The sequence below is a fragment of the Bidens hawaiensis genome, unplaced genomic scaffold (genome assembly GCF_021521415.1).
Source record: "Bidens hawaiensis isolate Kalapana, Puna unplaced genomic scaffold, B.hawaiensis_p1.1 tig00044427_1, whole genome shotgun sequence".
Classification (NCBI taxonomy): Eukaryota; Viridiplantae; Streptophyta; class Magnoliopsida; order Asterales; family Asteraceae; genus Bidens; species Bidens hawaiensis.
The window spans coordinates 7,599-20,805 of NW_027497894.1; the positions used below are offsets into that span (position 1 = coordinate 7,599).

At 34.4% G+C, this 13,207-nt stretch overlaps 1 protein-coding gene across 1 annotated transcript; it reads left to right on the plus strand.

The window, feature by feature from the left end:
* Positions 1-8,528: 8,528 nt before the first annotated feature.
* Positions 8,529-12,736, plus strand: LOC143594971 (nucleobase-ascorbate transporter 1). Its single transcript, XM_077074140.1, has 14 exons — positions 8,529-8,634; positions 9,327-9,424; positions 9,520-9,696; positions 9,772-9,872; positions 9,980-10,055; positions 10,568-10,627; positions 10,741-10,928; positions 11,025-11,121; positions 11,200-11,286; positions 11,376-11,434; positions 11,518-11,609; positions 11,741-11,818; positions 11,912-12,069; positions 12,387-12,736. Exons 1-14 carry the CDS (start codon positions 8,559-8,561, stop codon positions 12,597-12,599), a joined length of 1,560 nt encoding a protein of 519 aa, XP_076930255.1. The 5' UTR covers positions 8,529-8,558; the 3' UTR covers positions 12,600-12,736.
* The last annotated feature ends 471 nt before the right edge of the window (positions 12,737-13,207 follow it).

Here is a 13,207-nt window from a genome sequence, read left to right on the forward strand (position 1 = left end):
GTCAAAATCATTTGGAAGGCGTTAGAAAGAATAATAGAATATGCTTTTCACAAAATCCATAGAACATCAAGAACTTATTCTTGATAGATAAGGGTGTGCATAATGTACCTTTTTTCTGGTATGCAAAAAGCCAAAAAGTGCGAGCATCTACCATTATTGCAAGGAGAGCTTCCTGGAAAATAGAGTTGAGAATCCATAATCTCACATACATCATGCACATACATCATACATTTTAATTGTAGTGAATCGAATATGTAACACAATATTCATATGCATAATTTGCATGGATTCTTATAACATTTATAAAAAAAAAGTTCCAAACCGCAACAAGTGATCATAAAATGTTTGTTATCCAGGTTGCATTATTGCGGATAATGTTGTCATTTGGTAAAAGTATCGATTTGCTTCAGTTTGTTGTCCGTATATTCAACCAGAAAAGGAAGTGGTGTAAGATGTGCTTGGCTTTTTTATGTGTTACACAAGGTTAGATACTTGGATGTGCATCCATTTTTGTTCTTTATTCAAATTTGTAATTTTGTGACATTCTACTTGAACAAGCCATATATGCATGGATAAATATGCTAGAATAATTATCCTACTAAGATTTGCCACACAGTATTTTTAATTTTGAGCTTTTAGGATTGTAGCATTGACTATGCAACTTTTGATTAAATGGGTTACTGTCAAATTTATGGAAATGGGTTGATTCGGTTATAGATGACTATTTATGTTGAAGAACAAAAGTCCAACTTTGACCTATATATTTTAAGATCATCTGCAATATACATCATCACTTTTTTTATTTATTTTTCATAATCAAATTGTTTCTAATAAATCAAATTATTTATAAGAAGTTAACTAACTTATTATAATAAACAAATACTTTATTAGTAAAATGAAGAATTGGGGATGAAGCAAGCACGAGTTTAACCAAAAAGTAGTTGTCACCTTCATCGCCATACCACTACTATACAACCGTAGATGAGCACACCTCCATCACCGTAAATCCCCTCTTCGATTCCCTCTTCACTTGATAGCAATTTAATTTCAATTTTATACTATGTTGTAATACATCTCTTTAGGGCAAGATAATAGTTTAACTTTAATTTTAAGACAATTAAGAGCTTTATTAATCTTACATTTGGTATAAGTGTTGATCAGTTGATGCATTAACAACTAGCCATTTACAATTTTGTCTTCTTGGTTACAAATTTATACGGCTATACCCATCCCACATTGGATGAGAAAAGAAATTTGGATGAAAGAAATGATCATAAAAGGACCTATGGACTTTTTTAAAGAATTAATCAATTCCATTTTTTCTTTTGCCCTATATTGATGAAGAAACAAAAGTGGAGGGACTACATACTCTATAACATGGTGACTCTAATCAAAACCATAACAAAAACAGAAAAAAGTTGAATGAATTTAATCAAAACTCTTAGCTTAAGACCAAAACTATAACATACTAATCCGGTGGTATTTTGCTTATTTTACCGCATCTACATTATATTTTTTAAAAATTTGAATATACCGTTGTGATGTATTTATTTCAAGCTACATTTCCAAGTCGACGCTTTATCTTTTGGTTGTATGAGCAAACAATGTGCTTATTTATACATGCGTTTCCAAGTTGTCATAGCGCGGGCATCACTACCAGTTAAAGAAGGAAAGGTACAAATTACAATTAGATGCGCATTTTGGAAGTAATTTAGGTGTATCCTATAAAGTGTAGTAGATGCTCATGCAAAGTTGCAAACCCAACAACATGGGGCAGCGTATGACTTTCAAGTATTTTTACATGCTTTATTTCTGGGAAATATGATTAACTTAATTAATTTCGAACTTTTTCAATTTCAAACTTCTTTTACCCGTGTTACTTTGAATCCGAATATGAGATATATAAAACGATTATATAGTTGTTTAATCGGCTTACTTTCTCATGCAGTTGCAACTGCTTGTTGCAGTTCCTATATAAATATATAACCAACTGCATAAAGCTTTCTTGGGGATAAATTAGCATATAGATAGTAACGTTGTCCAAAGGTTTTTCTAATATATTTTTGATAACTTTTAAAAGCAGTCATTTGCTTAACTATGAGTAAAAGAATAGTTTTGTTCAGTTAGGGTGATTTTCTTACATATTTACATGGAAAGGGCAAAAATGATGATACTGTTTTACCAGGTACTCCGTATTAAGTCTCTGACATATAGAGAGAAAGGATAAAAAGCTTAAGACATAGTTTATTGTTTCACTCTTGTTTATTAAATTAAGGTATACCGGTTTTTATTAATCATAACTATTGTTTTTTTGGTCACCACCGGTCCCAACTAGCGAATTGGCTGCTGACGGCCCAACTGTTAACATATTTGTTCCTAACGGTCCGCGACTAACAGAATCATAACGTCGTTAGTCTCAGGTCGTCGGAAAAACGTTTTTGGCCGGAAAGTTCAATTTTTTTTTCCCGAAAACTCAACATTTTCATCCCATACATCTTGATAACTTTGTATTGGACCTTTAGGAACTTTTTTCTAATAAAAGCCACAATTATTGAGGTCGCCGGAAACCCTAGAACCATCGCCGAAATCGGTTGATGGTGCTCAAGTGGTGGTAGTTGGTTGGCGGTGAGTCAATTGGTGGTGGTTGCGGTGTTCAGGTGGTGTTTTCCGGCTACAAATTTGACTTTTCCGGTCAAAAACGTTTTTCCGACGACCTAAAACTAATGGCGTTAGGATTCTGTTAGTCGCGGACCATTAGAAGCAAATACATTAAAAGTTGAGACCATCAATAGCCAATGCATTAGTTGGGACCTGTAGTGACCAAAAGAAAATAATTAAAATTAATAAAAACCAATATACCTTAAATTAATTATTATATAACATTAGAAATACACACACAAAAGGGTTATAGTAACTCCAAAATTCGTTGTATATAAGATATATTATAATGTTAAACTTCTAATGATTGTCATGAAGAAAACAATATAACTTGACCTAAGAATTCCTTAGACATATAAGCGAAAAATACAATGTAATTTCGAAATTTTAAGGTTAAGCTTTAAATATAAATCATATATGGTACATTATTAGTTTGAAGAAAACTCAAACTAGATAGGTAGCGGCGCGGCTTGTTGCCCGATTGCCTTCTGTTTTGATATAATCTAAACATTTATATTTTCTTTACATATCGTTACATGTTTTCTTTTTTCCTTTTCGAAAAAAAAAAGATCAAACTGTTCAAATCCAATCAATCACCTTTTGTTTGCTTGTTCTACAATCCTGACCAAATTGTAGTATTTAAAACCTTCAGGTTAGTTAATTAAAAAAAAAGACAAAATTACAAATTTTGTCCTTTAAAAAAGCCAAATTACGGTTCGTGTCCTTTTCTTACTTTCCTTGCAGGCGGTGTACTTTAAACTTTTTTTTTCTACAAGTTTTGTCCTTTACGCTAACTGGGTTAGAAAAAGTCAGTTAAATCCCCTCACGTGAGGTGCATGTGAGGGCATATTGGTCTTTTTGCCTACCCTGCAACTTCTTCTTCTTCTTCTTCATTTTGCAGATCTTTACCTTCCCCTCCTTTCTCTCTTATTTCTCTCTCTACGCCACCACCATCACCATACCACAACCACTCCGCCCATGGATATCCTCAAACACCATCACCACCGCCACCACAGCTCCAGCTCCGACCACTCCTATGACGCAGACGCCGCCACAGCTCTGCCACCAGCCACTCCGGCCATGAATTAAGATCTGCGATTTCGATTTTTCATATCTGCGACCACCAACCACAGCTCCGTACACCGCCGCCACCAACCACTCCGGCCACCACCACAGCTCCGCCACCACCGCTCCATCTTCGTCACTGCTTATTCGCCACCACCACAGCTCCGCCACCACCGCTCCAGCTCCGACCACTCCTATGATCAGTGAATCGGAGGTTGAAGAAGAATCAGCAGAGGTTGCTCAGGTGGCCGGAATTTCTGATGGTCACCTGAACCATCACCTCCGATTTCCCCAATTTTAAGCAAGCAACAACTGAACCCTAGCATAACCGTAACCGGCCGTAACCCACCCAAATCTGTAACCCTAATCGCCGCATCATAACCCCCTCCAGCCACCCACCAGCACCAAATTCGTAACCCACCCATCATAACCCTAATCTCCGGAATTTCTAATCGCCGCATCATAACCCACCCAAATTCGTAACCCTAATCCACCCAAATCCACCACCACTACCGTAACCCACAACCGTCGCCACCACACTCCACCAACACCACCATCCTCGCGACACTTTATCTGTTGAGGTTAGTAATTAAAGGGTTTTTTTTTGTGGTGGTGTGGCGTTGCGTCGGTGGTGCGATGGTAATGGTGTGGTGATGGTTGTTTAGAACTAAAAAGAAGAAAGTGAGGGTGAAGTTGCAAAGTTGCAGACATTAAAATTATTATATATATATATATTCTTTTCTTTTTTTAAAAAAAAATTTAAAGACATATTAGAATTACAATTATGCCTATCACATGTCTGGCACATGTCATACTTAACTGCGTTTTTCTAACCCAATTAGCGTAAAGGATACAACGTGTAGAAAAAAAATGTTTAAAGTACACCGCCTGCAAAGAAAGTAAGAAAAGAACACGAACCGTAATTTGGCTTTTTTTAAAGGACAAAATTTGTAATTCTGTCAAAAAAAAAAGGGAAAGTAAGTAAGATATATGTGTAAATGAGTGTATCCCCGTGTGACATGAGGCATATTTTAGACATGCATGCATATCGAATGGATTTTATTTTATTACTATTATTATTATTTATTTTTTTTATTTTTTTTGCAATCTGACAAAAACTCGTAATTATTATTAATTATTAATATGCAAATGTTTACCAGTTTACCACTATTAAAAACTGTGATTGTGATGTATAATAAAATGATACGTGTATCCTATTAAAACATGAGTGTAACATATAGAAGAAATGAAAAGGAGACGCATGAAGAGAATGTGTGTGATAGTGGAGGGCATAAGTATATAACAGTTATTGTATAAATACATTAAAATTACTTTTAATAAAAACTACTAAAGAAGTTGAAGCTTTAGCAATTGATGCATCTGTTGCAGTGTTGTGTCTTGTTATTTTTATAAAATTTTCTTCTAAATAAGTATTTTGGAACAATATTACAGAATTGAAAATCCAATTAGTGGTCTCTGTTTCGTGACATCCCCTAAAACAAAACTCACCCTTTGACTTATGTAATTCTGCTATACTTGCCCCCCATAGCTCTCTTAATTTACCATACCGACCTCTCGTTTCAGAAACTGGGAAGATCCTGGCTCATTTTGTTTGCATTGTTATTGGGAAAGAACCATAAGGATGGCTCCAAATGGGACCACCAGGTTGGTACAATGGTTTTCCAAAAGTCATAATAACAGATTCAATAATTATAATCTTTATGTTTACGTTTATGTACTATATTTTTGCAAAATGATATTTCATATTGATGTTAGTATCATTTAAGTTGGATGATGTTGCAACCTTAATGTAAGTGAGGAAGTAAATATATCCATTTTTAGGAAATTGGCTTTTATTGGTTCCAATTATTTCATTTTTATCGGCGCTGGTCCCAACTTTCATTTTGGCTGGCAATGGTCCCAACTTTAACATTGGTTTCTTCCATCAGTCCGCGACTAACGGAGTACTAACTCCGTTATGTTTTTGCTGATGTGTCCATCTGAGTTGTGAAAAAGATGTTACGTGGCAGCCACCTCCCCGCACCACCGTCCCTGCGCCACTCCCGCACCCCCACCACCACCGCCCAACGCCGCATCGGCATCGCCATTGACTTCTCCGACTAGTCCGCCTTCGCCGTCAAATGGGCCGTCAAGTTCTAATCGGTATTCCCGATTCTCTCTCAAGTCCTAATCGAATAATCGATTCCATTACACTACAAACCGGTCTAGTCACAACTCACAAATCACAATTCACCGTCAATTGTTATCTTCTTGTAGCTGTAGATGATGAAAATGGCGACTCTCGCCGGAATTGGTATCAACGCCGGCTAGAGCACTCAATTAACTCTTCCATCGTCAAGGCTATTCCGTCCGTCAGTACAAACCCACAAACTAGCAACACGTTTTTTGTTATTTACTCCATTGTTCGAAACTGACGTTCTCAATACCCGCATCAATTTCAGACGACAAATTGTGTACGACCAACAAGTCCTTGTTCGATTCGCTCTATTTCCCACCGGTTACCTCCACGTCGGCGGCGCCATTCAACTACCTTTACAGAATCAGGGCTTATAGAGTGTGATTAGGGCTTGAGAGTGTAATGGATTCAATTATTCGTTTAGGGCTTGAGAGAGAATTAGGGATACAAAAGTGTGAATGAACGTTTGGAGAGATTATGGTTTAGTATAAAGAACATAAACAGAGTTATAGCCACGTAGGCTGCCATGTCATAGCCTTTTGATAACTCAGATGCACACGTCAGCAAAAACATAACGGAGTTAGTACTCCGTTAGTCGCGGACCGGTAGAGGAAACGAATGTTAAAGTTGGGACCGTTGCCAGCCAAAATGAAAGTTGGGACCAGCGCCGACAAAAATGAAATAGTTGGGACTAATAAAAACCAATTTTCCATTTTTTTATGACCATTGTCTAATGTAAAGTATAGATTGCATTGTCGTGTCAGACATTCTCTACATGGCCACATTGACAAAGCTTATCGAGGGTCAAGGGGGTGGCCCCGCCCCCATTTTTTTGCGCAGTAATGTAAATTAATCTCTTTTCGTTCGAAAATTTGTATACATAGTTTAAAGTTGCTCATTTTCGGCCGAGAATTTGAGCCCTTTGTTAACAAAAATTTCCATACAATTTGAATTTGAGCCCAAAATAAAAAGTACATTAATTTGAATTTGAATTTGAGCCCAAAATAAAAAGTACATTAATTTTTCTTAATGGTATTCTCTTTTGTCAAAAAAAGTAAATATGAATACAAAAAATTATTTGAGATTATAAACACTTAACAACAATCTATATATTCTAATAAAGTAAAATAAATGTGGACACTTGTCATGTTTTGATTAATTCTCACAATTTTTCCCCTCCAAAACTAATTTACCTTAATATATGTAATAAATCAATAATTATTCACTTTCCTTTTACACTATATTTATATAATATATATATATATTTATAAATATAAATATTAACATATTATTTTACTACATTTTTCAAAATACTTGGGTGAATTTCAAAAATTAACAACAAATCATGAATTCAAATGAAAATTGTTTCAGGTTTTTTTATGGAACTTAAATTTTATATTATGGGTTAAAAGTTAGTAAATAGACTATTTGATACAAATTAACTACATTTAGGTCAAGATTTGTTACGGGTCAAAAATGAAAATTTTGAGTATTTTTAAAAGTTTGAGAATGCAAAATAGATTTATCGTCAAATTTGTTATGGGTTCAAAGTGTTGACTTTGAAATGCCTAAAGTATGAAAGTTAGAATTTTAAACATGATTCGGGTTTAAAATTTATTTTTAAGGGCATTTTTTAAAATAATCAAAAGGTTCGGGATTTGGCAACTGACTATTTTTTCCCTCAACTATTAAAATGTAAGAAAAGACTGCGAACACTTTCGACATACCACCCACATGCCTATTAATGCTTCTAACTTTTATCAATTTTGAAATATTTATGTTAACATTAATTTTTCCTTCAATGGTGATCAGAACGTTGTCTAGGAAACATGTCATGGAAAACTATTCTAAAATGAAACAAAATATTCACAAAATTGGATGGTTAACATGTTATTTTTTATGTTGTCATTATGACAAAGTCGAGAAACCCTCTGAAACTTATCAAAATCTTTTTCATGGTGTAGCTCAGAAAAACGTAGCTCTTGAAGAACATCCATTGTTACAATTTAATGTAATTTAATGCTCTGCTTTCCTTTAATTAGTGGTAAGTTGATAAATATATCAATAAAGGTAATGCTCATTTTGTATTTAGACTGAATGGTTAGAACTACTATCGTATGAGAAGTAAAATTTCCGAAATTGGTTCATAACCAAAAGTCTTTCAATTATACATATATGACACCGAGAATGAATTTTTCAATAGAAAGAAATATTATCGGGTACGATTTTGCACAAGCATTTTTTTATTAAGTTCATTTAAAAAAATAATTTTGTGATATAAATAAAATCGATTTATGTACACACTATATAGATACAAACATAGATATAATACATTTTTTTTATATACGCTATGTAATTATTTGTTATAATAAAAATAAAAGCAAGATAAAAAAGGGATCTTGGGACTTGGGGGCTTACATTTGAAGTAAGTAGTATAGCTAAGTATGAAGTAACTATGTTTTGTTTCACACAGCCCACATTTCACTCTCTTTTATTAATATTATTATTCTCTCTCCAACTTTTAATTTTTATTTTCTCAACTTTTCCACCACTCTGCTTGCTGTGCTGTGCTGTGCTGTGCTGTGCTGTACTTTCTCATTAATCTTCTTCTTCTCCAAGATTCTCCCACGCTTCATCAATGGCGGACATCAGTCACCCACCCATGGAACAGCTTCAAGACTTGGAGTACTGCATCGATTCCAACCCACCATGGCGTATGCTTGTTTATTTCCCTCTTTACTCCAATTTACACAATCACACAAAGCAAAGGATTTTTTTTATTATTATTATTTATTATTATTATTTTTTATTCAGTTTCATGCAGTGTTCTTAAGTCTTGACTGATTTTGGAATTATTATAAGATTTATGGGTTTTTTTTTAATAATGTTTGATTATTATTATTATTATTTAATATTTTGTAATTATGGTATGTCTTGAAGGGAGTATGTTTGTCAGGTTTAGAAAAATGTTTTGTGTTTTGGGGTGGAATTGGGAACAGGGAAAGTAGAGCACCAATGCGGCTTCTTTTCTTCTTCTTTTTTTTTGTTTCTTTTTTTTTTAATAAATAATTTTTTATGGAATTTTGTATTGATATCTGTAGAGCAAAAGTCAAGGGTATGAAGGTTGTTGTTGATTATTTATTGACCAAGTGGGTCACCCAATTTGTCATTTTCCTAACAATTTCTATTTTTGGTTTGGTGGAAAAGAAGATCAAATATCAAATCCATCTTTTGTTTTTGGGTTGAATCATTGTGAAATCATCAAGATTTGAATTATGAACTTTATGTGTTATGTGATTAATAATGCAAGTTCAGGTTTTTTTTGGGCAAAATTAGATGAAGACAAATGTGTTACTTTCATGTGAAATTGAGATTTAATGTTTTACTTAAATTTGTTGTCTTGTAGCCGAAACGATTTTGTTAGCATTTCAAAACTACATTCTTGTGATTGGAACAAGTGTGATGATACCTACTATGCTAGTCCCCTTGATGGGTGGATCAGATGTAAGCATTTTGATTTTAGTGTTCTTTGTTATATAAATTTGAACATTTTACGTGTTGATTAAGTATTAATTGTTTTCTTTAATGACATCGAGTAGGGCGACAAGGCTCGTGTTATACAAACATTACTATTTGTAGCTGGAATCAAGACACTTCTGCAAACACTATTTGGAACCCGATTGCCTGCGGTTGTTGGAGGCTCGTTCGCATATCTTATGCCCATTCTTTATATTATAAACGATTCGTCTTTGCAACGAATCCCTGATAATCATGATGTATGTTTTTTTAAATTTCAAAAGATTGGATTTAGAGTTTACAATATGTGTATTGAAATAAATCTTTTTTTGCAGAGATTTATACAAACAATGAGAGCTATTCAAGGGGCTTTAATTGTTGCTTCTAGCATTCAAATTGTAATTGGTTACAGCCAGCTTTGGGGTCTCTTTTCACGGTAGATTGATGTTTATAATGTTATGTTTTCTAATTTCCGTGTAACTTTTTGTAATATTGTTATGTTTTCTAATTTGAATTTGGTATCGTTTTGGCTTCTTTTTTTAGGTTCTTTAGCCCTCTTGGTGTGGCACCGGTTGTTGGATTGGTCGGTTTGGGTCTATTTCAACGCGGATTTCCAATGGTAAGTTGGTTACATCTTGAATTTCTTTTTCAAGTAAAAAGTTGACATTTTTAAAGAGATATCAGCTTACCATTTATAGAAAGGAAGTATTTTTATTAAAAAGGCGTATACTTTCTTTTAAAGAACTTGCGTGTAGTACTTATTACACTCTCGGTTGCATGAAAATTGTATACTCTACATGTAATGATGAAATAGAGGAACCTCATTTACCAAATCTAAAAACAAAATCTTTAAATTGGAAGTATGATGACGGGTCACGGGGTCAGTATGTAACTTAAGCTTTACAATTTGCCATAAAAGATATCGCAAATTTTCAATCTTTGCGTGCTGTCTAAAGAATAATGTTTTGTATTGGTCCGTTGGTTTTTGTTCAAAAGATTAGAATTCATACATATTATGAAGTTGGAAATTAGCCCCAGTTGACTAGAAAAGTCAGCGTGCATGATTATTACTGTTTCTTGTTTATCTTATCGTCTGGTTTACATTTTGTCGTTTGATGTTTCTTTTCTTAGCTAGGAAATTGTGTGGAAATCGGGTTACCTATGCTACTTTTGGTTATTGGAGTTTCACAGGTAAGTTATTGTTATAATTATCATTTGAAAAGGTTAATAAACCAAATGCTATCTTTTACACCTTTGATGTGCTGATGCATTCAATAATGTAGCAACTTTTGCTCATATTGTAGTACTTAAAGCACACAAAACTACTAAAAGACGTGCCCATTTTTGAGCGGTTTCCTTTGTTGATATGCATATCAATCATCTGGATTTATGCGATCATACTAACGGCCAGTGGGGCCTACCGGAATAAACAGCATGTGACTCAAGTAAGCTGCCGTACAGACAGAGCAAATCTCATATCCACCGCTCCTTGGTCAGTTAACTATATTAATAAAATTATAAATTCATTTAATGTCCTTGCATATTTGGTCTCAAAACTAAAATCCCATATGCATGAGTGAACTTTTAGGTTCAAGTTTCCATACCCTTTACAGTGGGGCCCACCTACATTTTCAGCCGGTCATTCATTCGCGATGATGTCATCAGTTCTTGTGTCGATGGTTGAGGTATTGTTTGTATTTTGAAACCTTAATAACTGATTTGTTTTTGGTTGTGTATTAATAGTAATACTTATGTTATGTCAGTCAACTGGTGCATATATGGCGGCATCTCGGTTGGCAATTGCGACCCCACCACCTGCTTATGTGCTTAGCAGAGGCATTGGCTGGCAGGTGAGTTTGTATCTACTTATATGCTTATGTTAGAAATGGCTAATATAACCTTGAAGCTCACAATGTATATTTGTAAATTATTCAAATAGGGAATAGGTATACTTTTGGATGGTCTTTATGGAACCGGAACTGGATCCACTGTGTCGGTGTAAGAACCTAATTATTATCAAGTTTTTAACTTTTAATTTCTTTTTTTTGTTGTTGTTTAAACTAACCTAAGTTTTATCTCAGTGAAAATGTTGGTCTTCTTGGACTAACACGAGTCGGGAGTCGAAGAGTCGTTCAGATTTCTGCTGGTTTCATCATTTTCTTCTCCATATTAGGTTAGTTTAATATTTCATAACATTGTATTTGTCAGTTTATTACATTTAATGATATATAGTAATTCTTGTCTAGTTGTCTTACTAAGATCCGTGTATAATAGATCTAACATAAGATTTATTTTGCGTTTAAGGAAAATTTGGAGCTGTGTTTGCATCTATACCGTTTCCCATATACGCAGCAGTATATTGTGTTCTATTTGGTCTTGTAGGTATGTGATTACAACATCCCAAATGATTTGTAGCACAACTCGTCTTTATTTTAAAAAAAATTCATTTTAAGATTTCTATATATGTTTATGTAGGCGCGGTTGGATTATCATTTCTTCAGTTCACTAACATGAACTCTATGCGAAACCTCATCATAATCGGGCTTTCCCTTTTTCTTGGAATCTCCATTCCTCAATATTTTGATGAGTACGCAACTATAAAACATGGGCTTGTTCGCACCAATGCCGGTTGGGTATCACCTCTTCAGTCCCTTTTCCTTTCTTGCTATTTTGATTCCTTGTGTCACACTTTATGTTATCTGGTTATCTTTTTACTACACTTTACACGCCAAGAAAATGTTTTTTTGAGTCGTGGGTCTCAATGGGACTGCTGACCATCCTCTCTCTATCTTCCGGGATAGAGGAAAGGTTTGTCCCATCCTACCCTCCCCAGACCTTACCGATAGCTTGCTATGAGTGGGATTTTATTGGATACTTATGTTTGTTTGTTTTACGCCTTACAAGAATCTTGTATCATTTATGGTAATTTTTTATTTTTTTTATTTTGCAGTTTAATGCATTCTTGAATGCCATATTCTCATCACCGCCAACAGTAGGTTTGATGGTGGCGGTGTTTCTTGACAACACGTTAGACGTGGTGAATTCAAAGAAAGATAGAGGGATGCCATGGTGGGTGAAGTTCAGAACATTTAGAGGGGATAACCGGAATGAAGAGTTCTACACTTTGCCCTTTAATTTGAACAGATTTTTCCCGCCGACATAACAAAGAGGAGGTGTGAGAAGGCAAGCCATGATCAAAAAGAGAGAAGACAAGTTGGTTACTAACTCCCATTTTGTAGTGATTTTATGGACAAAAGTGTTCCTTGAATTTGGGACTGGTTAGGCTTCTTTTTGGGGTCATATATTAAGAGTTCAGATTATTGTGTTGATCCATTAGATATTTTGTGTAGGAGCAGAGCAGGGTACAAATATTTGAAATGTCTATAGAGCTTTTGATCATTGGTTCTTTTGGAGTTTCTTCACTAATAAAAGGAACAGTAGTGAGATGATGTTCTTGAGTTGTTTGTATGGGGCCAATACTACGTGTATGCATGTATATATGTATGTTAAAAGTAAGCATGTATTTGTATATAGTTATGAATGCAAGACATGCATCGTCACATGTGTGCGCACGCTAGAGTGGATATAGTAAGCTAGTTGTCCTTTTATAAAATTTGGTAAATAGCGGGATCTACATGTCTAATAAGATCTTTACTAAGATTTCCGCCATGGATTTACTTTTTGATTTTATAATATAAGGTAAAGTAAATAGTTGAAATGTTCTAAGTCGACCAAAAAAAAAATGAATGCATAAGTTATTATTATTATTTT